At 47.5% G+C, this 23810-nt stretch overlaps 1 protein-coding gene across 1 annotated transcript in view; it reads right to left on the reverse strand.

The window, feature by feature from the left end:
• Positions 1-727: 727 nt before the first annotated feature.
• LOC144681485 (carbohydrate sulfotransferase 11) overlaps positions 728-23810 on the reverse strand; it is a 96726-nt gene continuing 73643 nt past the window's right edge. Inside the window, exon 3 of the mRNA XM_078543107.1 lies at positions 728-1757. Within this exon, the coding sequence (XP_078399233.1) occupies positions 903-1757 (855 nt within the window). The 3' untranslated portion in view covers positions 728-902. The remainder of the gene's footprint in view (positions 1758-23810) is intronic.

The raw sequence follows: 23810 nt of genomic DNA on the forward strand, positions 1-23810 counted from the left end.
AGGTTGAAGTACAGGAGGGAGGGGGAAGCTCTCCCCTCAGAGAAGCCGCAGGGGATGGAGGTGGTGGTGAAAGCGAGGTTGGAGAGGGCAGAGATGGTAAGGGTGGTGGGGGCGGTGGGGGGTGGTGGGAGTGGTGGGGGCGGTGGGGGTGGTCGGTGTGGTGGGGGTGGTGGGGGCGGTGGGGGGGTGGGGGGGGGGGGTGGGGGTGGGGCTGGTGGTGGGGGTGTGGGGGTGTGGGGGTGGGGGGATGGGGGGTGGTGGTGGGGGTGGTGGGGGGGTGGGGGGTGGTGGTGGGGGTGGTGGGGGGGTGGGTGCGGTGGGGAGTTGGGGGCATTGGTGGGGTGGTGGGGGGGTTGGGGCCGGTGGGGGTGGTGGGGGTGGTGAGGGCAGTGAGGGTGGTGAGGGGGGGGGTGGGGCCAGTGGTGGGGGTGGGGGTGGGGGGGTGGTGAGGGCAGTGGGGCCGGTGGTGGGGGTAGGGGTGGTGGGGGCAGTGAGGGCGGTGAGGGGGGGGGTGGGGCCGGTGGTGGGGGTGGGGGTGGGGGGGTGGTGAGGGCAGTGGGGCCGGTGGTGGGGGTAGGGGTGGTGGGGGCAGTGGGGGGGGTTGGGGTGGAGGGGGTGGGGTGGTGGTGGGGGCGATGGGGGTGTAGGGGGTGTGGGGGTGGGGGGGGGGCGGTGGGAGGGTTGAGGGGGTTGGAGGTGGGGGGGCGGTGAGGTGGTGCCAGGAGGTAAATCACTGCCGACTGAGAAAGAAAAAAAGATTAAGTCAAAATAAGTTAAACTTCCAGACGCCATCCAACCCCTATTGCGGCTTTTTCACAGTTGTTGTTGGATGAGGCTGATCTCAGGGAGTCACCGCTGCTCCTATCCCAGTTCACAATAACGACAGGAGGGCCCCGGCCCTCTCAGTGTATGTTCAAGTAGGAAGGGACTGAGTAATTAAACAAGGTGAAGTCTAGTTTGTACAACTTGTACAGCTTCTTTTGGTAGAAAGGGGAGATGTTCTTGAAGAACTTGGCTGTCATGTCATCTGTGGTCCGGGAAGAGACATTGGACGAGGGGAACTTGACATGATGGTCGAGTTCGACAAGATCCAGGAGGTAACTGGCATCACGCAACAGCGTCTCATAGCGGCCCACCACGTCGTAGCGGATGAGACAGGGGTGGCACAGTGAGTAGACTGTCTCCCAGTGCTCGTTGAAGGGCTCCTCCCTCCGCGTTTTGGGGTCCACCAGGTACCAGACAAACTCCTCGAAGGTCACATCTCCGCCATGCTCCAAAGCCTCCGAGCTGGGATCGCGCCGGTGTTCCCGAATGATCTTGGTCCCATAGCGCTTGTGGAAGGCAGTGTTGTATCGGCGAGTGAATTTATTACGATAGGCTGACACCAAGCGCTCAAACGGCTCACGCACAAAGATGAACTTGAGGTAGTTCCTCAGCCGGTAGTTGATCTCGGCATTGCTGTAGCTGTCCAGTGTCCGGAGATTGGACGTCACATGGGCCTCACTGGCCGGGATGGTCAGGGGGTCCCTGTACTTGCCACCTCCGGTCAGCACCATCATCACCCTCTTCCAGTTGGTACAGGCCACCTTCGGGACATAGCAGTACAGTAACCCGTGCTGGTCATCGACAATCAGATGCCGCAGGTCGTCAGGGTTCAGGATGCGGCGTTTGCGATTCAGCCTATTGTGGGCAGCACAATTTTTGTTCAGCATGGCACGTCGGCGCTGGTGAATCTGCTGGGCATTGGAGCGGGAAAACTGCAACACAACACACAAAGGCAACAGTTATTACAATTCCGATTTATCACCATCGCCTCTACCCTGTCCCCATCAAACACTCCCAGGACAGGTACAGCACGGGGTTAGATAGAGTAAAGCCCCCTCTACACCGTCCCCATCAAACACTCCCAGGACAGGTACAGCACGGGGTTAGATACAGAGTAAAGCTCCCTCTACACCGTCCCCATCAAACACTCCCAGGACAGGTACAGCACGGGGTTAGATATAGAGTAAAGCTCCCTCTACACTCTCCCCATCAAACACTCCCAGGACAGGTACAACACAGGGTTAGATACAGAGTAAAGCTCCCCCTACACTGTCCCCATCAAACATTCCCAGGATAGGTACAACACAGGGTTAGATACAGAGTAAAGCTCCCTCTACACTGTCCCCATCAAACATTCCCAGGACAGGTACAACACAGGGTTAGATACAGAGTAAAGCTCCCTCTACACTGTCCCCATCAAACACTCCCAGGACAGGTACAGCACGGGGTTAGATAGAGAGTAAAGCTCCCTCTACACTGTCCCCATCAAACACTCCCAGGACAGGTACAGCACGGGGTTAGATACAGAGTAAAGCTTCCTCTACACTGTCCCCATCAAACACTCCCAGGATAGGTACAACACGGGGTTAGATACTGAGTAAAACTCCCTCTACACTGTCTCCATCAAACACTCCCAGGATAGGTACAACACGGGGTTAGATACAGAGTAAAGCTCCCCCTACACTGTCCCCATCAAACACTCCCAGGACAGGTACAACACAGGGTTAGATACAGAGTAAAGCTCCTGAGAGTCATGTACAGAGAAACAATTACAGAAAGCAGCAATGCATCGAAGAACTGGTGACTGTGGACTTATGGGCTGTATTTTTACACACGAAAAGAGTGGGCTGGGAGTGGGGTGGGAGTGGGGTGGGATGCTAAAGCTTTAAAAGCCTCAAACCCAATCACAACTGCGCACTTCCAGGTTTAATGGGAATTGGGACAAGGAGCCAATCAGCTCCCTGGAAGCAGGTTGTCCATTTAAATATAACGAGGGTGGCAACCTCTGATTCAACTTGTTTTGCACATTTAACCCAGGCCTCTGGATACCCGGCACCTGAAGGGAGGCACGGGCTGCTTCAGGGAGAAGATAAGCACCCACTCCCCCCCCCCAGGAGCCCCAAGCCCTCCCCGCCATCAGACCTCCCACCCATGCAGAAACCCCAAGGCTCAGGGTCCGGGGTTGGAACCCCCCACCTCACCATGCTCCCACTAGCAGCGGCAGATTCCTGAGCTGTCCGAGATCCCTCCCCGCTGCCAATATTGGATCCAAACCTCTCAATCAGTCTGGCGCCCAGGAGGGGAAACTGTCAAAACAAAACTACACCCGGATTGAGGTGAGTGAACTCCACATGGTGCAAACAAACCCAAACCTCAGGGTTTCTCAAGGGTAAGTTGAGGGGATGATTAAAAATATGAGTTACTTGGATTTTCAAATAGAGAACAGAATATAAAAATACATACAAACAAGGAGCAGGAGTAGGCCATTCAGCCCCTCGAGTCTACTCCGCCATTCAATAAGATCATGGCTGATCTGATAGAATCTCAAATCTGCATCCTGCCTACCCCTGATAACCTTTCACCCCCTTGCTTACCAAGAATCTATCCAGCTCTGCCTTAAAAATATTCAAAGGCTCTGCTTCCACCACCTTTTCAGGAAGAGAGTTCCAAAGACTCACGACCCTCTGAGTGAAAAAATTTCTCCTCATCTCTGTTTTAAATGAGCGATCCCTTATTTTTAAACAGTGACCCCTAGTTCTAGATTCCCCCACAGAAGGAAACATCCTCTCCACATCCACCCTGTCAAGACCCCTCAGGATCTATATATGCTTCTCAAGTCACCTCTTACTCTTCTAAACTCCAGCGGTTACAAGCCTAATCTGTCCAGCCTTTCCTCATCAGACAACCCGCCCATTCCAGATATTAGTCTTCTCTGAACTGCTTCCAACACATTTACATCCTTCCTTAAACAAGGTGACCAGTGCTGTACACAGTCCTCCAAATGTGGTCTCACTAGTGACCTGTACAACTGAAGCATAACCTCCCTACTTTTGTATTCAATTCCCCTCGCAATAAATGATAACATTCTATTAGCTTTCTTAAAGTAAAGAGTTCATGCTGGATCAGGCCTCATTTGGAGTAGCGTGGACAATTCTGGGCACCAGAGTTCAGGAAAGATGTAACGGCCTTGGAGAGGGTACAGAGGAAGTTTACCAGGATGTTACCAGGGACAAGGGATTCCAGTTACGAGGAGAAATTGGAAAAGTTGGGACTGTTCCCCCTGGAACAGAGAAGGTTAAGGGGTGACCCAATAGAGGTTTAAAAGATGGAGAGGTTCTGTTGGAACAGAACTGTTCCCTCTGGTGGGTGGGTCAATAAGCAGAGGGAATAGATTCAAAACCATCAGACAAATATCCCAAGAGGGGACGAGGGGAAATGTTTTCACTCTGGGAGTTGTTGGGATTGGGAACGCTCAACCTGAAAAAATGGTGGAAGCCGATTCCAGCAATAATTTTCAGAGGATCTTGGACAGGTAGTTGAGGTTCAGTGGGGACAGAGATCACATCATAGTGAGGGCCAGTGTCTTTACAGATTACGCTTGATGCGAGTAATCTCCTGGACTGGAAGGTCATAGAATCATAGCGCATCTACGACAAAGAAGGAGGCCATTCAGCCCATCACATCCATGCCAGTCATGAAGAACTGGACAGCCTAATCCAACTTTCCTGCACTTGGTGCATAATAGCCCTGAAGGTCCTGGCTCTTCAAGTAGGCACCCTAGTACTTTTTACATGTGCTGAGAGTTTCTGCCTCTACCACCTTTCGGGTACTGAGTTCCAAGTCCCCACCATGCTCTGGGTGTAAATAATGGGTTTTTTTTCACTGCTTTTTTCCACTGCTTTCTCCATGGCAACACCTCAGCCAATCAGAATCTACTTGCCAACCAATCAGCACCCTTTTCTCCTGTAGTATAAATTGTTGTGATAATTTGAAATGTGGTATTCTTGTGCTTTTTTAAATTCATTCATGGGATGTGGGCGTTGCTGGCTGGGCCAGCATTTATTGTCCATCCCTAGTTGCCCTTGAGAAGGTGGTGGTGAGCTGCTTTCTTGAACCACTGCAGTCCATGTGGTGTAGGTACACCCACAGTGCTGTTAGGGAGGGAGTTCCAGGGTTTTGACCCAACGACAGTGAAGGAACGGTGATATATTTCCAAGTCAGGATGGTGAGTGACTTGGAGGGGAACTTCCAGGTGGTGGTGTTCCCATCTATCTGCTGCCCTTGTCCTTCTAGATGGTAGTGGTCATGGGTTTGGAAGGTGCTGTCGAAGGGGCCTTGGTGAATTCCTGCAGTGCATTTTGTAGATGGTACACACACTGCTGCTACTGTGCGTCGGTGGTGGAGGGAGTGAATGTTTGTGGATGGGGTGCCAATCAAGCGGGCTGCTTTGTCCTGGATGGTTTCAAGCTTCTTGAGTGTTGTGGGAGCTGCACTCATCCAGGCAAGTGGAGAGTATTCCATCACACTCCTGACTTGTGCCTTTTAGATGGTGGACAAGGCTTTGGGGAGTTCAGGAGGTGAGTTACTCGTCACACGATTCCTAGCCTCTGACTTGCTCTTGTAGCCACAGTATTTATATGGCTAATCCAGTTCAGTTTCTGGTCAATTGTAACCCCCAGGATGTTGATAGTGGAGGATTCAGTGATGGTAATGCCATTGACCGTCAAGGGGCAATGGTTGGATTCTCTCTTGTTGGAGATGGTCATTGCCTGACACTTGTGTGGTGTGAATGTTACTTGCCACTTGTCAGCTCAAACCTGGATATTGTCCAGGTCTTGCTGCATTTGGACATGGACTGCTTCAGTACCTGAGGAGTCGCGAATGATGCTGAACATTGTGCAATCATCAGTGAACACCCCCACTTCTGACCTTATGATGGAAGGAAGGTCATTGATGAAGCAGCTGAAGATGGTTGGGCCGAGGACACTACCCTGAGGAACTCCTGCAGTGATGTCCTGGAGCTGAGACAACTGACCTCCAACAACCACAACCATCTTCCTTTGTGCTCAGTATGACTCCAACCAGTGGAGAGTTTTCCCCCTGATTCCCATTGACTCCAGTTTTGCTAGGGCTCCTTGATGCCACACTCGGTCAAATGCTGCCTTGATGTCAAGGGCAGTCACTCTCAACTCACCTCGGGAGTTCAGCTCTTTTACCCGTGTTTGAACCAAGGCTGTAATGAGGTCAGGAGCTGAGTGGCCTTGGCAGAACCCAAACTGGGCGTCAGTGAGCAGGTTATTGCTAAGCAAGTGCTGCTTGATAGCACTGTTGATGGCTCCTTTCATTACTTTACTGATGACCGAGAGTAGACCGATGGGGTGGTAATTGGCCGGATTGGATTTGTCTTGCACTTTGTGTACCGGACATACCTGGGCAATTTTCCACATAGCCGGGTAGATGCCAGTGTTGTAGCTGTACTGGAACAGCTTGGCTAATGGCACGGCAAGTTCTGGAGAACAAGTCTTCAGTAGTATTGCCAGAATATTGTCAGGATCCACAGCCTTTGCATTATCCAGTGCCTTCAGCCATTTCTTGATATCACATGGAATGAATCGAATTGGCCGAAGACTGGCATCTGTGATGCTGGGGACCTCCGGAGGAGGCCAAGATGGATCATCCACTCGGCACTTCTGGCTGAAGATTGTAGCAAATGCTCCAGCCTTATCTTTTGCACTGATGTACTGGGCTCCTCCATCATTGAGGATGGGGATATTTGTGGAGCCTCCTCCTCCGGTGAGTTGTTTAATTGTCCACCACCATTCACGACTGGATGTGGCAGGACTGCAGAGCTTAGGTCTAATCCGTTGGTTGTGGGATCACTGATTTGTCCTGATGAGTTCAAGATGGAAAACTTTGGCAACATGTCTCACTCTTTGGCAATAATCAAAAAAAAATCTCCCCTCAAATCCCCCCTCTACCAGTTACTTTAAATCTACACCCCTAGTTATTGACCTCTCTGGTAAGGGTGGGGTCAAGCAGGGGGGCACGGGTGAGAAGAGGGGCAAGGGTGAATTCTTAACACACTTGATATGCTGTAACCTCCAGGTTTAGGGGCCAAGAGGTGGAAGATGGGATTAGACTGGATAATGTTTGTCAGCCAGGCCTAGACATGATGGGCCACGTGGTCAACCCATGTCCATGTTTAGTCATGATACCTCAGTGACTTCGGTGGGACAATGTAGCAATCTGAGGTGTAATATACCTTTAAGACAAATATTGTAATTAAGATCACATGATCTTGATACCCAATAGCAGAGTAGCGTGGGCTACATCTGTAGTCAGTAGCCTTGAATTAGAGTCTGAAGAGTAAGGACGGAGTTCTGAGTTGTAAGCTCACAAGTGTAGCTGCTGAGTTCCTTTGTAAATAAACAGAATGCGTTTCTTCTAAAGACGCTCGACAGATCTTCTCTCCAACTCGGTCTCCCCGAAAATAGCGTGCAGCCCAGACCCTCTAGCCTCAACAAACCAGGGGGCACTGGATCCAACAGACAAATTTAATGGACCAGCTGCTTTCTCTTCCTGCCTGTCTACCTGGGATGAGGATTAACCTGACAACAGGATGGCCAAACCACTGGAAGAACCTCCCTGAACACAGTCGACAACAAAAGGAGCAATAAGTCAGGGCGGGGAGCTGCTTTAAGCCTTAAGACTGTCCAATAATGTTGAAAGGTTACTAGACAGAGCACTCAATGGGGGTTAAGGGTCACAACAGATCTTCTTGTGTTGTAAACATTAAGTTGCCAGGAAGCCTTTAGATAGAGTATTGCAACATTGGTAAATAAACATCATTAAGACAGCCTCTTCATCGGAATGAGTGCAGCAGAGAAATCAACCAGCCTGTCTTTGGAAAACCATAACCACCTCCCTCAACCCATCAATTGTGGCTCGTAGCCTGGGTAATGCTTATACAAGCAATGCAGAAAGTTAGCATGCAGGTGCAGCCAGCAATTAGGAAGGCAAATGGCATGTTGTCCTTTATTGCAAGGGGATTGGAGTACAAGAATAAAGAAGTCTTGCTACAGTTGTATAGGGTTTTCTTGAGACCACATCTGGAATACTGTGTGCCGTTTTGGTCTCCATATTTAAGTAAGGACACAAACACAGAAAATGCTGGAAAAACTCAGCAGGTCTGACAGCATCTGTGGAGAGGGAAACAGAGTTAACGTTTCGAGTCCGTATGACTCTTCTTCAGAGCTGAAGAGAAGTAAAAATGTGATGAAATTTATACTGTTTAAGGGGGATGGGGCAGGTGGAGCTGGATAGGGGGCCAGCGATAGATAGGGACAAAGGAGGGATTGACAAAGATATCATAAACAAAATGGCAAAGGGGTGTTAATGGTAGTGGTACTGGCTAAAGGAGATGCTGATGGTGGCATTAAGGTAAGAAAGCAGAATGTGATAACAGCAGGGCAAGGACAAGCACTCTGGAAAGAACAACATGAACAAGTGATAGATGGACCTTGTGGGGGTGGGAGTGGGGTGGGGGGAGGGGACAGTTGTGGGGAAAAGAGATCGAAAATAGGATATTAGAGTCAAAACCCAAAAAATGGCCCCAACTGCCTAAAAATGTTCACAGTCCGGAAGATTCAGCCCTAACTATCTTAACAATGCCTGGGGATTGAATACGATACCTCTATTTTCCTTGCCCCATTCTACAAGACGGTGGGGGGCGGGTGCGTTTGTATTCAACGAGACCATACCCGAGCGCAAAGTGCTGAGGTTTAGCAATTATCTCTTAATCACAGTATCTCACTTAATAGAGATGAAGTGCAGTGCCTTGTTCTCCTGTCACTTCCTGCTCAATGCATGCAGGCTAAATCACCTGCTCAGATTTATTTACAGGTTAACTGGTACTCAGAAGCCAAAGTCACGGCAAGATGTTAAACAGCATAAAAAGAAACACAAAATAGAAACAGCCCACAAGGGGTTAATAGATCCTTTCAGAAAAACATGTGATGCAGATCATCATCACTAATCGTAAGGGTGAGATATATACAGCTTACGCGAGGTGTTCATAATCCTTTGCTAGAACCAATAGCTGGAGCTGTGGTATGTCCCATGGAAGCTCTTGCACATCAACACCATTTATTTTTAAGAAAACGACCAAATAAATGTGCCTTACACTTTTCAGAGGTGACATGTTAACATTTAGATATATAGTCTCCTTCGATTGGACTTTAGACTTAGTATTCAGAGAACTGAATTGTCTCCAACATTCTGACAGACAATCTGGAAATGCTAACGGTTTAAGTAAGTTGTTCAGACTGTTAATGCAATTCTTGCCTTAACTGGTTTCAGGTCAAATTCAAAGCAATTCCTGGCCAGACACACAGCTAATACGGTTCTTCTCCACTTTGAATTTTATGAGGGAGTTTAAAATGCCTTCATGTGTAAACACTTTTGCGTTCTTTTGAATGAGATTCTAAAATAACCACCTCCTCCATAAATTTGGATTGACAGTAAATATTACATGACACTATTCCAAGAAGAACAGGCAAATTCTCCTGGTGTCCTGGTCAATGTTTCAGTCACAACCATCATTGCCATTAACAAGTGCATCCAGTGGGATCAATCCTTTCCCCAAATGGCTACTAGTTCACTGACATAACATTGGTCCCTGCGCCTCAGAACTAACTCAAAACGTTTGAAACATTTAAAAATGCTTCTGAGAGATTTGATGTCAATTCGCTTGTGTTCTAAGATGTCCATACTCCTGATGGTGCTCAGGAAAGACCAAAGAGCAACAATCGGAGTACTGATCAACAACTTGATTTTATATATACAAAGCCAAAATACTGCGGATGCTGGAAATCTGAAATAAAAACATATGCTGGGAATACTCAGCAGGTCAGGCAGCATCCGTGGAGAGGAACACAGTTAATGTTTCCGTTCAAGATAACCTTTCGACAGAACTGATCTGATTAAAGGTCATCGTGACCTGAAATGTTAACTCTGCTCCTCTCCAGAGACACTGCCTGACCTGCTCAGTGTTTCCAACATCTTCTGTTTTTACTGCTTTTATAAATATCGGCCTTGGTTCAATAGAACATACTCCCCCTGAATGGGAAAGCTGTAGCTTCAAGTCCCGCTCCAGAAGCTTGAACACAATATCGGAGGGTCAGTACTGCACTGACGGAGGATCAGTACTGAGGGAGTGCTGCACTGTCAGAGGGTCAGTACTGAGGGAGTGTTGCACTGTCAGAGGGTCAGTACTGAGGGAGTGCTGCACTGTCAGAGGGTCAGTACTGAGGGAGTGCTGCACTGTCAGAGGGTCAGTACTGAGGGAGTGCTGCACTGTCAGAGGGTCAGTACTGAGGGAGTGCTGCACTGTCAGAGGGTCAGTACTGAGGGAGTGCTGCACTGTCAGAGGGTCAGTACTGAGGGAGTGCTGCACTGTCAGAGGGTCAGTACTGAGGGAGTGCTGCACTGTCAGAGGGTCAGTACTGAGGGAGTGCTGCACTGTCAGAGGGTCAGTACTGAGGGAGTGCTGCACTGTCAGAGGGTTAGTACTGAGGGAGTGCTGCACTGTCAGAGGGTCAGTACTGAGGGAGTGCTGCACTGTCAGAGGGTCAGTACTGAGGGAGTGCTGCACTGTCAGAGGGTCAGTACTGGGGGAGTGCTGCACTGTCAGAGGGTCAGTACTGAGGGAGTGCTGCACTGTCAGAGGGTCAGTACTGGGGGAGTGCTGCACTGTTGGATGTACCGTCTCCCGGAAGAGATGTTACACTGCGGTCACATCTGCCCTCTCAGACGAACATAAAAGATGCCAAGGCCACAATTTTGAAGAAAAGCACGGGCTATCTCTAGTGTTCTGGGGCCAATATTCATCCCTCAACCAACACCAACAAATCTGATGATCTGGTTATTATCACTGTGCTGTTTGTGGGATCTTGTTGTGCGCAAATTGGCTGCAAAATCCTACACTACAACAGAGACCACACTTCAAATTTGCTTTATAGGCTGTTAAGAGCTTTGTGGAGTTCCGACATCATGGAAAGTGCAAGAGAAGTGCAGATTCCTTCTTTATAAAGCACCTTTAACACATTACAGCATCCCAAGGTGTAATCAGATCAAAAATTGATGCTGAGATAAAGCAGGAGAGATTAGGACAAGTGATCAGTAGCTTCAACAAAGAGTCAGGTTTTAAGGAGCATCTTAAAGGTAGAAAGAGGCAGAGAAGTTGACAGGGGGAGTTCTGGACCTTCAGGTCCAGGCTAAAGGCATGGCTGCCAATGACGGAGTGATTAAAAAAGGGATGCTCAAGTGGCCAGAGTCGGAGGAATGCAGAGATCGCAGAGGGCTGACAATCTCAGGGGAGATTCCAGAGAGAGACAGGGAAGAACAGACCATGAAAGATTTTAAACACGGAGGATGAGAAATTTCAATCTGATGCACTGTCAGATCCAGAAGCCAGTGCAGGTCAGAGGGCACAAGGGTGAAGGATTTGGTGCCAGTGTATGAAGCAGTGAAGTTTTGGATGAGCTGAAGTGTTTGGCTGGGGGAAGGTGAGGGCCCGGCCAGGAGAGCACCGGGAATACAATAGTTGAGTTGAGTTTGGAGACGTTAAAGGTCGTGAATGAGGCGGATCAATGGCATCGGGGAGGAGATGGCCAACCTCACAGAAGTGAGAGGAGGCAGTCTTTATGATGCAGACTGTTTGGGAGGCAGAAGTTTAGTTTGGGGTCAAATCAGACAACGAGGTTGCACACAGTCTGCTTCAGCCAGCACAGCAGCAGGCGAAGGAGATGGGATGGGTGGCGAGAGCACAGAACTCACCATGGGGGGGGTCAGTGAAGACAATGGATTCAGTCTTCCCCATGTTTCACTGAAGAAAACTGGCTCAACCCGGTCTGGATATCGAATAATTGGTGCAAGGATGGAAGAGGAAGCCAACTAAAGGAGAGTCAGGCGCAGGGAGCAAAACCGGACTGAATTAATGTTGATTTTAAAAAGCTGTTAAAGTGAACATAGAGCATTGCCAAGAATGCTCTCTCAAATACAGCCGGAGGGAGAATTCAAGAACGCATTAACAGCTTTATTTTTTGGCAAATTTTGAAGAGGAATTTCTAGTAGAGGTTAAGGACTAATGGAACACAGGAATAAGTTGATAGAAGGCAATCCTCTCCCCACAGCTCTTCAAATCAGGCTGAGAGGCACTTGGCCAATCCTGCAGCCATTACATTTGTAACAATTTATTGATTATGAAGCCTGGCCAAGTATCTGTACACAACCTTCTAGCTATTCCTGCAGAGTTTCCAGCTACTTTAATAAACATCCTTTAATGTCACAATAAATCAAATAGGTTCCAAGTAACTGTGAGTAATCCGTAACAGCTTGCATTTATATAGCACCTTTAACACAGTAAAACACCCCAAGGTGCTTCACAGGACTCTTATCAAACAAAATTTGGCACCAAGATCCCTCTGAACTGCAGCATTCTGCAGATTCTCTCCATTCAAACAATATTCTACTTACCTATTTTTCCTGCCAAAGTGGACAACCTCATATTTCCCCACATTATACTCCATCTGCCAATTTTTTTCCCCACTCACTAAACCTATCCAAATCCCTCCGCAGCCTCTGTACCCTCCTCACTACTTGCTTTCCTAGCTATTTTTGTAATGTCAGCAAATTTGGCTACAATCCCATCAGTCCCTTCATCCAAGTCATTAATATAGATCATAAATAGTTGAGGCCCCAGCACTGATTCCTCTGACAGCCCATTAGTTACAGTCGGCCACCCTGAAAATGACACATTTATCCCCGCTCTCTGTTGCCTATTAGCCAATCCTCTCTCCATCCTAATATATCACCCCCAGCATCATGAGCTCTCATTTTCTGTAGTAACTTTTTATGTGGCACCTTATTAAATACTTTTTGGAAATCCAAATACACTACATCTATTGAGAGCAAAGTTGACGTTTCAAGTCCTGATGACCCTTCAACAGAACTGCTGAAGGGTCATGAGGACTCGAAACGTCAACTTTGCTCTTCTCCGCCGATGCTGCCAGACCTGCTGAGTTTTTCCAGGTATTTCTGTTTTTGTTTTGGATTTCCAGCATCCGCAGTTTTTTGTTTTTACACTACATCTATTGGTTCCCCTTTATCTACCCTCCTTGTCACATCCCCAACGAGCTTTATAAATCGATCAAACATGATTTTCCTTTCACAAAACCAAGTTCGATCTCCCCCATTGTATTGTGATTTTCTAAATGACCTGCTACTACTTCTTCAATAATGGATTCTAGGGTTTTCCCAATGGCACATGTTAGGCTAACTGGCCAATAGTTTCCTGCTTTCTATCTCCCTCCATGGTCACCGGACGCTCTCCAGTTCCTCGACCAGGGCACTGCACAGTCACCCAGAGTCATAGCCCTGAGTTTGTTTTCTCTCTTCCTAGCCCAGGGGATCTGTGTCTACTTGCAACCACTCCCCATGGCAAAAACCTGGGGTCAGCTCACACAGCCCAGACCATGCCATCAAACCCCAGGATAGTCCTGGCTTCCAACTCGTATCCACACAGCACCTGAGACAGGAATTTGAAGGTGAGGAATCTCTGAGCCTTGATGCCTTTGAAAGGGGAGGGAGATAAATTTGAGGCAGGAAGAGGAGGCCATTCAGATCCTCAAGCTCATTCTACCATCCAATCAGATCATGGTTGACCTGTATCTGAACTTTGTTTTCCCACCTGTACTTTAAATCCCTTAATCAGCAAAAATGTACCAATCTCAGTCTTGACAAATCGTCCCCGTTTTTTTTTGGAAAGGGAGGGTGGTGGAGGAGGGGGGAGAGAGTTCCAGATTTCCGCTCCCCTTTGTGTGAGGAAGTGCTTCCTGACATCAGCCCTGAACGGCCTGGCCCTCACTTTAAGATTACGTCCCTGTGCTCTGGGTTATCCCAAAGTCTGCAGCACAGCTTCAAAGCAGACTTACTGGCAGTGGTTTTGGACAATGGTTGGAAATGTTACAACAACAACTTGCTCTTATATAGCAGCTTTAACTTAGTAGAATATCCTAAATTCCACCCCCAAGTCACACACACCATCCTGACTTGGAACAATATCGCCGTTCCTTCACTGTCACTGAGTTGAAGTCTGAGAACTCCTTTCATAACAGCACTTCCTACACCACAGGGACTGCAGCAGTTCAAGGTGGCAGCTCACCACCACCTTCTCAAGGGCAATATGAAACATTGAAATAGGAGCAGGAGTAGGTCATTCAGCCCTTCAAGCCTACGCCACCATTCAATATGATCATGGCTGATCCTCTGTCTTAATGCCATACTCCTGCACTCTCCCCATACCTTCTGACTCCTTAAGAGTCCAGAAATCTATTCTATTTCCTTCTTAACTATATTCAGTGACTTGGCCTTCACAGCCTCTGTGGTAGAGAATTCCACAGGTTCACCACCCTGAGTGAAGAAGTTTCTCCTCATCCCTGTCCTAAATGGTCTACCCCGTATCCTGAGACTGTGACCCCTTGTTCTAGACCACCCCCAGCCAGAGGAAACATCATCCCTGCCTCCAGTCTGTCCATCCCTGTCTGAATTTTATATGTTTCAATGAGGGTGTGGAGAGCGGCAGGGACTTCAGTTTGAAAAGGGCGCAGTCAGGGAAAAAGGATAAAAGCAACTGTGATGTCACAAGAAGCTAATAAATTAGCAGGTCTGACAGCATCTGTAGAGAGAAAAAAAACAGAGTTAATGTTTTGAGTCCGTATGCCTCTTCTTCAGCACGTTCAGAGCTCTGAAGAAGAATCATACGGACTCGAAACGTTAACTCTGTTTTTTTTCCTCTCCACAGATGCTGTCAGACCTGCTGAGTTTTTCCAGCATTTTCTGTTTTTGTTTCAGATTTCCAGCATCTGCAGTATTTTGCTTTTGTCCTGGTGTGGGAGAAGTGGGTTCCGGTTTGTGGGGCACTGGCATTAGTACTGGGGTAAGTGGGGGCTGTACCATTGGGACGGTTTACACCTGAACCGTGCTGGGCGGTTGTCCTCGCAAATCGCATAACTAGGGAAGTAGAGAGGGCTTTAAACTAAACAAGAGGGATAAAGGATCAAGCTTGGGTAGAGGTAGCAATTCAAGATGTAGAGTCAAAACAGGAGAGCAAAACAGTAATATGAGAAATGAGGGTCAGAGAATAACAGGAAGGGACAGAGGGAAAAAACCTAAGAATACATCAACAGTGAAGACTAGATGTTACAAAGGTAACAAAAAGACAAAACTGAAGGCTCTCTATCTGAATGCACATAGCATTCATAACAAAGTAAATGAATTGAGGCCCACAGTGAAGTAAATAAATATGACCTGATAATAATTACGGAGATGTGGCTGCAGGACGACAAAGATTGGGACCTTAATACTGAAGGGTACATGACATTCAAGAAGAATAGGAAGCTAGGTAAAGGTGGAGGGGTAGCACTGTTAATCAAAGAGGGCATTGGTGCAATAGTTAGAGATGACCTTGTTCAGGAGATCAGGATGTAAAATCGGTTTGGGTGGAGATGAGGAATAATAGGGGAAAGAAGTCACTGGTGGGAGGGGTCTACAGGCCCCTAATAGTAGCCACAGTGTAGGGCAAAGTATACAAGAGAAAACATTGCTTGTGATAAAGGGACGGCAATAATCATTGGTGATTTTAATCTACACATAAACTGGAAAAATCAGATTGGCAGTAGTAACCTGGATGAGGAGTTCTTAGAATGCTTTTGAGATAGTTTCTTAGAGCAGCATGTTCTGGAACCAACCAAAGAGCAGGTTATATTAGACTTGGTATTGTGTAACGTGACAGGATTAATTAATGACCTCAGAGTAAAGGCACCCCTAGGTAGCAACAACCACAATATGATGAATTTTACATCCAGTTTGAAAGGGAGAAGAGTGGGTCTCAGACTAGGATCTTAAACTTAAATAAGGACAACTATGTGGGGATGAAAGCTGAGCTAGCTAAAGTGAACTGGGAAACTAGGCTAGAGGATAGACCAATAGAGAAGCAGTGGTAGACATTTAAGGGGATATTTCAGAGTATTCAGAATAAGTACATTCCTACTACAAAGAAAAATTCTAAGGGGAGGACCCACCATCCGTGGTTAACTAGAGATGTTAAGGAAAGCATCAAACTTAAGGAAAAAGCATACAACTCAGCAAAGATGAGCGGCAGGACAGATGATTGGTCAGAATATAAAGAACGACAGAGAATGACTAAAAGGTAAATCAGGAGAAAGAAATTAGAGTATGAGAGGAAGCTAGCTGGAAATGTAAAAACTGGTAGCAAGGGTTACGACAGGTAATTAAAAAGGAAAAGAGTAAGTGAGTGTTGGTCCTCTAGAGAGTGAGTCTGGGGAGTTAATGATACGTAATAAGGAAATGGCGGAACAAATATTTTGCTTCTGTGTTCATTATGGAGGATACAGAAAACATTCCAGCAATAGCTACACATCAGGAGGTGAACGGGAAAAAGGAACTTGGTGTAATTGAAATCACTAGGGAAATGGTACTGAGCAAATTGATGGAGCTGCGGACTGGCAAGTCTCCGGGTCCCAATGGCTCTTAAAAGTGGTGGATAATGAGGTAGTCGATGTGCTGGTGTTTATTTTCCAAAATTTGCGAGATTCTGGAAAGGTTCCATCAGATTGGAAAATAGTAAATATAAACCCTCTATTCAAAAAGGGAGGGAGGCAGAAAACAGGAAACTACAGGCCAAAACAAAAACAGAATTACCTGGAAAAACTCAGCAGGTCTGGCAGCATCGGCGGAGAAGAAATCAGTTAACGTTTCGAGCCTTCATGGCCCTTCGGCAGAACTGGAGCATAGTTAGAAGAAGGGAGAAATATAAATTGGTTTAAGGTGGGTGGGGGGGGGGTGGGCGGGAGAGACACATTGAGGGTGTGGTGTGGTGATTGTGGAGATGAGCAGATAATCAAAAGATGTCACAGACAAAAGGGTCAAAGAGGTGTTGAAGGTGGTGATATTTGTCTGAGAAAAGTGCTAATTAAGAATGGAAGACAGGATATTCAAAGTACAGCTCTAGTGGGGGTGGGGTGGAAAGACTAAAGGTTTTAGTTTTAGATTTAAAAATAATGGAAATAGGTGGGGAAAGAAGAATCTATATAAATTATTGAAAAAAAAAGCGGGGGGGGGGAAAGAAATGGGGTGGGGATGGGGGGAGGGGGAGTTTAAGATCTAAAATTGTTGAATTCAATATTCAGCCCGGAGGGCTGTAAAGTGCCTAGTCGGAAGATGAGGTGCTGTTCCTCCAGTTTGCGTTGGGCTTCACTGGAACAATGCAGCAAGCCAAGGACAGACATGTTGGCAAGAGAACAGGGTGGAGTGTTAAAATGGCAAGCGACAGGGAGGTTTGGGTCTTTCTTGCGGACAGACCACAGGTGTTCCGCAAAACGGTCGCCCAGTTTGCGTTTGGTCTCTCCAATGTAGAGGAGACCGCATTGGGAGCAACGAATACAGTAGACTAAGTTAGGGGAAATGCAAGTGAAATGCTGCTTCACTTGAAAGGAGTGTTTGGGCCCTTGGACGGTGAGGAGAGAGGAAGTGAAGGGGCAAGTGTTGCATCTTCTGCGTGGGCATGGGGAGGTGCCATAAGTGGGGGTTGAGGAGTAGGGGGTGATGGAGGAGTGGACCAGGGTGTCCCGGAGGGAACGATCCCTACGGAATGCCGTCAGGGGGGGGTGAAGGGAAGATGTGTTTGGTGGTGGCATCATGCTGGAGTTGGCGGAAATGGCGGAGGATGATCCTTTGAATGCGGAGGCTGGTGGGGTGATAAGTGAGGACAAGGGGGACCCTATCATGTTTCTGGGAAGGAGGAGAAGGCGTGAGGGAGGATGCGCGGGATATGGGCCGGACACGGTTGAGGGCCCTGTCAACGACCGTGGATGGAAAACCTCAGTTAAGGAAGAAGGAGGACATGTCAGAGGAGCTGTTTTTGAAGGTAGCGTCATCAGAACAGATGCGACGGAGGCGAAGGAACTGAGAGAATGGGATGGAGTCTTTACAGGAAGCGGGGTGTGAGGAGCTGTAGTCGAGGTAGCTGTGGGAGTCGGTAGGCTTGTAATCGATATTGGTGGAAAGTCTATCATCAGAAATTGAGACAGAGAGGTCAAGGAAGGGAAGAGAAGTGTCAGAGATGGACCATGTGAAGATGATGGAGGGGTGGAGATTGGAAGCAAAATTAATAAATTTTTCCAGGTCCCGACGAGAGCATGAAGCAGCACCGAAGTAATCATCGATGTACCGGAGAAAGAGTTGTGGGAGGGGGCCGGAGTAGGACTGGAACAAGGAATGTTCCACATACCCCATAAAGAGACAGGCATAGCTGGGGCCCATGCGGGTACCCATAGCCACACCTTTTATTTGGAGGAAGTGAGAGGAGTTAAAGGAGAAATTGTTCAGTGTGAGAACAAGTTCAGCCAGACGGAGGAGAGTAGTGGTGGCCAGTTAGTTTGACGTCTGTCGTGGGAAAGTTATTAGAATCGATCATTGAGGAGGTTATAGCTGGGCAGTTAGAAGAGTTCAAGACAATTGGGAAGAGTCAGCATGGTTTTATGAAAGGAAAATCAGGTTTAACAATTTATTGGAGTTTTTTGAAGGAGTAACATGCGTAGCGGATAAAGGGGAGTCTGTAGACGTACTGTACTTGGATTTCCAGAAGCATTTGATAAGGTGCCACACCAAAGATTATTACAGAAAATAAAGGCACATGGTGTAGGGGGTAACATATTAGCATGGATAGAAGATTGGCTGGCTGGCAGAAAGCAGAGAGTATAAATGGGTCTTTTTCTGATTGGTAGGATATGATGAGTGGAGTCCCACAGGGGTCTGTACTGGGGCCTCAACTTCTTACGATTTACATCAATGACTTAGATGAGGGGAGTGAAGACATGGTGGCTAAATTTGCAGATGACACAAAGATAGGTAGGAAATTATGTTGTGAAGAGGACATGGGGAGGTTACAGATGGATATAGAGAGGTTGAGTGAGTGGGCAAAGATCTGGCAAATGGAGTTTAATGAGGGAAAATGTGAAGTTGTTCACTTTGGCAGGAAGAACAAAAAAGCAGAATATTACTTAAATGGAGAACAGCTGCATCATTCTGAGGTGCAGAGGGATCTAGGTGTTCTATACATGAGTCACAAAAAGTTAGTATGCAGGCACAGCAAGTAATTAAGGCGGCTAATGGAATACTATCCTTTATTACGAGAGGGATTGAACATAAAAGTAAGAATGTTATGCTTCAGTTATACAGGGCATTGGTGAGACTGCACCTCGAATACTGTGTGCAGTTTTGGTCTCCTTATTTAAGGAAGGATGTAAATGCATTGGAGGCGGTTCAGAGGAGGTTTATTAAATTGATACCTGGAATGAGTGGGTTGTCTTAAGATGAAAGGTTGGACAGACTGGGCTTGTTTCCACTGGAGTTTAGAAGAGTGAGGGGTGATTTAATTGAAATTTACAAGATCCTGAACGGTCTTGACAAGGTGGACGTGGAAAGGATGTTTCCTCTTGTGGGTGAGTCCAGAACTAGGGGGCATTGTTTTAAAATTAGGGGTCGCCCTTTTAGGACAGAGATGAGGAGAAATTTTTTCTCTGAGGGCTGTGTGACTTTGGAATTCTCTGCCTCAGAAGATGGTGAAGGCAGGGTCATTGAATATTTCTAAGGCAGAGGTAGATAGATTCTTGTTAGGCAAGGAAATCACAGGTTATTGGGGTTAGATGGGAATGTGGAAATCGAAACACAAGAAGATCAGCCATGATCTTATTGAATGGCAGAGCAGGCTCAAGGGGCCGAATGGTCTACTCCTGTTCCTATTTCTTATGTTCTTATGTTCCCTCTATGGCAAGTATATCCTTTCTTAGGAAAGGAGACCAAAACTGGACACAATACTCCAGGTGTGGTCTCACCAAGGCCCTGTACAGCTGCAATAAGACATCCTTGCTCCTGTACTCAAGTCTTCTCACAATGAAGGCCAACGTACCATTTGCCTTCTTAACTGCTTGCTGTACATGCAAGCTTGCTTTCAGTGATTGGTGTACACGGACACCCAGATCCCTTTGTACATCAACATTTCCCAATCTAATCACCATTTAAATAATACCCTGCCATTCTGTTTTCCTAAATTTCCTTGAAGCCTCTTAACACCCTCTTCATTGCTCACATTCTCACCAAGTTTCATGTCATCAGCAAACTTGGAAATATTACATTTAGTTCCCTCATCTAAATCATTGATACATATTGTGAATAGCTGGTGCCCAAGCACTGATCCCTGCGGTACCCCACTTGTCACCGCCTGCCATTCCGAAAAAGACCCATTTATTCCTACTCTCTGTTTCCTGTCTGCTAACCAATTCTCAATCCATGCCAATATATTACCCCCAATCCCATGTGCTTTAATTTTACACACTAACCTCTTATATGTGGGACTTTATCAAAAGCTTTCTGAAAATCAAAATACACCACATCCACTGGTCCTCTTTGAACTATTCTGCTAGTTACGTCCTCAAAAAACTCTAGTAGGTTTGTCAAACCATGATTTCCCTTTCACAAATCCATGTTGACTTTGTCTAATCAGTTAATATTTTCTAACTGTCTTGTTATCACATCCTTTACAATAGACTCTAGCATTTTCCCCACTACTGAGGTTAGGCTAACCAGTCTGTAATTCACTGTTTTCTCCCTCCATCCTTTTTTAAATAGTGGGGTTACATTTGCCACCCTCCAATCTGCCGGGATTGTTTCAGAATCTACAGAATTTTGGAAGATGACAATCAACACATCCACTATTTCTATGGCCACCTCCTTTAGTACCCTGGGGCGTAGATTATCCGGCCCTGGGGATTTATCAGCTTTCAGGCCCATTAATTTCACCAGCACTATTGTTTTAGTAATACTAATTTCCTTCAGTTCCTCCTTCTCACTAGACCCTTGGTTCCCTTGCATTTCTGGGAAGTTATTTGTGTCTTCCTCCATGAAGACAGAACTAAAGTAGTTGTTTAATTGCTCTGCCATTTCCTTGTTCTCTATTATAAATTCTCCTGTTTCAGACTGTAAGGGACCTACATTTGTCTTCACTAATCTTGTCTTTTTTACACACTTATAGAAGCTTTTGCAGTCCACTTTTATGTTCCTTGCAAGTTTACTCTCATACTCTATCTTCCCCTCTTAATCAACCTCTTGGTTCTCCTTGAATTCTAAACTGCTTCCAATCCTCAGGCTTGCTACTTTTTCTAGCAACTTTATATGACTCCTCTTTGGATCTAATACTGTCCTTAATTTATTTTGTTAGCCATTGTTGGACCTCTTTTCCTGTTGTGTTTTTGCACCAGAAAGGAATATATAACTTACAATGCAGACATTCATTCCTTAAATATTAGCCATTGCCCATTCACTGTCATGCCCTTTAATGAAGTTCCCCAATCTATCTTAACCAACTCAAGCCTCATACCTTCATAGTTTCCTTTTTTAAGAATTAGGACCCTAGTTTCAGATTGGACTACTTCACTTTCCATCCTAATGAAGAATTCTATCATGTTATGGTCACTGTTGCCTAAAGGACCCTGCACAACAAGGTTATTAATTAAACCCTTCTCATTGCACAATACCAAGTCTAGGATAGCCTGTTCCCTAGTCAGTTCCTTGACATACTGGTCTAAAAAAACCTTCTCGTACACACTCCAGGAATTCATTCGCCACGTATTATTGTTAATTTGATTTGCCAAGTCTATATGAAGATTAAAGTCACCCATGTTACCTGTATCTTTAACTTCCTGTTTAATACTGTCCCCTACCTTATCACTACTGTTTGGAGGCCTATAGACAACTCCCACTCATGTTTTCTGTCCTTTGTTGTTTCTTAACTTCACCCAGACTGATTCTACATCTAGATTTTCGGAGCCAACATCCTCTCTCACTATTGCACTGATTTTATCCTTAACTAACAATGCCACACCACCTCCTTTCACTTTGTGCCTGTCCATCCTAAATCTTGAGTACCCTTGCATGTTCAGTTCCCAGCCTTGGTCACCCAGCAGCCACATTTCCACATTAGTAACCATATCATACCCGTTTCCATCGATTTGTGCTGTTAATTCATCTACCGTATCATGATGCTCTGTGCACACAGAGATACAGTGCCTTTCAACTTGCCTTTTTTAACATTTTTACACATCTTTTTTAGTGTTATAGCCCTATTTGCTGCCAGCCCTTGTTTCCTCCACCTTCCGCTTTTGTTTTCTACTTTTCTGTCGTTCATTCCTACCTTTCTTCTGCTCTCTTGTGTCTCCCCTCTCAGGTTCCCACCATCTAGCAAATACCCCTGTGAGCATATTGGTCCCGGTCCTCCTGGGGTGCAACCTGTCCGGATTTTACAGGTCCCACCTTCCCCAGAATAAATCCCAATGCCTCAGGAATCACGATCTCTCCCTCCTACACCATCTCTCCAGCCACCCATTCATCTGGTCTATTCTCCTATTCCTGATCTCACTAACACGTGGCACTGGGGACGGGCAGTAAATGCTGGTCTAGCCAGTGATGCCCACATCCCAGAAATGAATTTTAAAAAAGGTCCAGACCAGGTAAGGACGTCAGGTTTCCTTCACCGAAAGGACATTATTGAACTAGTTGGGCTTTTATGACGATCTGACAGTTTTATAGTCGCTTTTATCACTATCAGCCCACCCCGTCAGCCCCCGCCACCTCCCCACCCTGTCCCCGCCCACCCCATCAGCCCCGTCAGCCCCCGCCACCTCCCCACCCTGTCCCCACCCACCCACCCCATCAGCCCCGTCAGCCCCCACCGCCCCTGTCAGCCCCCGCCACCTCCCCACCCTGTCCCCGCCCACCCCATCAGCCCCGTCAGCCCCCGCCACCTCCCCACCCTGTCCCCACCCACCCCATCAGCCCCGTCAGCCCCCGCCGCCCCTGTCAGCCCCCACCACCTCCCCACCCTGTCCCCGCCCACCCTGTCAGCCCCCACCACCTCCCCACCCTGTCCCCGCCCACCCCATCAGCCCCGTCAGCCTCCACCACCTCCCCCTCCCCACTCTGTCCCCGCCCACCGTCAGCCCCCGCCACCTCCCCACCCTGTCCCCGCCCACCCCAGCAGCCCCGTCAGCCTCCACCACCTCCCCACCCTGTCCCCGCCCACCCTGTCAGCCCCCGCCACCTCCCCACTCTGTCCCCGCCCACCCTGTCAGCCCCCGCCACCTCCCCACCCTGTTCTCGCCCACCCCATCAGCCCCGTCAGCCCCCACCACCTCCCCACACTGCCCCCGCCCACCCCATCAATCAGCCCCGTCAGCCCCCACCACCTCCCCACCCACCCCATCAGCCCCGTCAGCCCCCACCACCTCCCCACCCTGTCCCCACCCACCCACCCCATCCACCCCATCAGCCCCGTCAGCCCCCGCCGCCCCCGCCACCTCCCTGCGCTTACAGACTTTGCAGGGGCTGTCGCAGAGTAGGGTCGGTGAAAATAGGATGAAAACACAGTGCAACTGTTCTTAACATTTTCCTGGCTGAATGGTCTCCTTCTGTGCTGTATTACTATAAAATTCCAGATAATTACAAGTTGCTGTCACCAGGAACTGGCTTATTATTCTTAAATCTGTCCTAAATGTATCTGAGATCCGGGCTCTCCCCCAGCAGGGGAGGTGGTGGTGTAGTGGTAATGTCACTGGACCTGGTAATCCAGAGGCCCAGGATAATGGGTTCAAGTCCCAACACAGCAGCTGATGGAATTTAAATTCGCTTCATAAGTCTGGAATATAAAGCTGGTCTTTGATAACAATTGTTGTAAAAACCCATCTGATTCACTAATATTTGCTGCTCTGGCCTACATGTGACTCCAGATCCACAGCAATGTGGTTGACTCTTAACTGCCTCTGAAATGGCCTAAAGGGTGATTAGAATTGCCA

The sequence above is a fragment of the Cetorhinus maximus genome, chromosome 6 (assembly GCF_964194155.1).
Source record: "Cetorhinus maximus chromosome 6, sCetMax3.hap1.1, whole genome shotgun sequence".
NCBI lineage: Eukaryota > Metazoa > Chordata > Chondrichthyes > Lamniformes > Cetorhinidae > Cetorhinus > Cetorhinus maximus.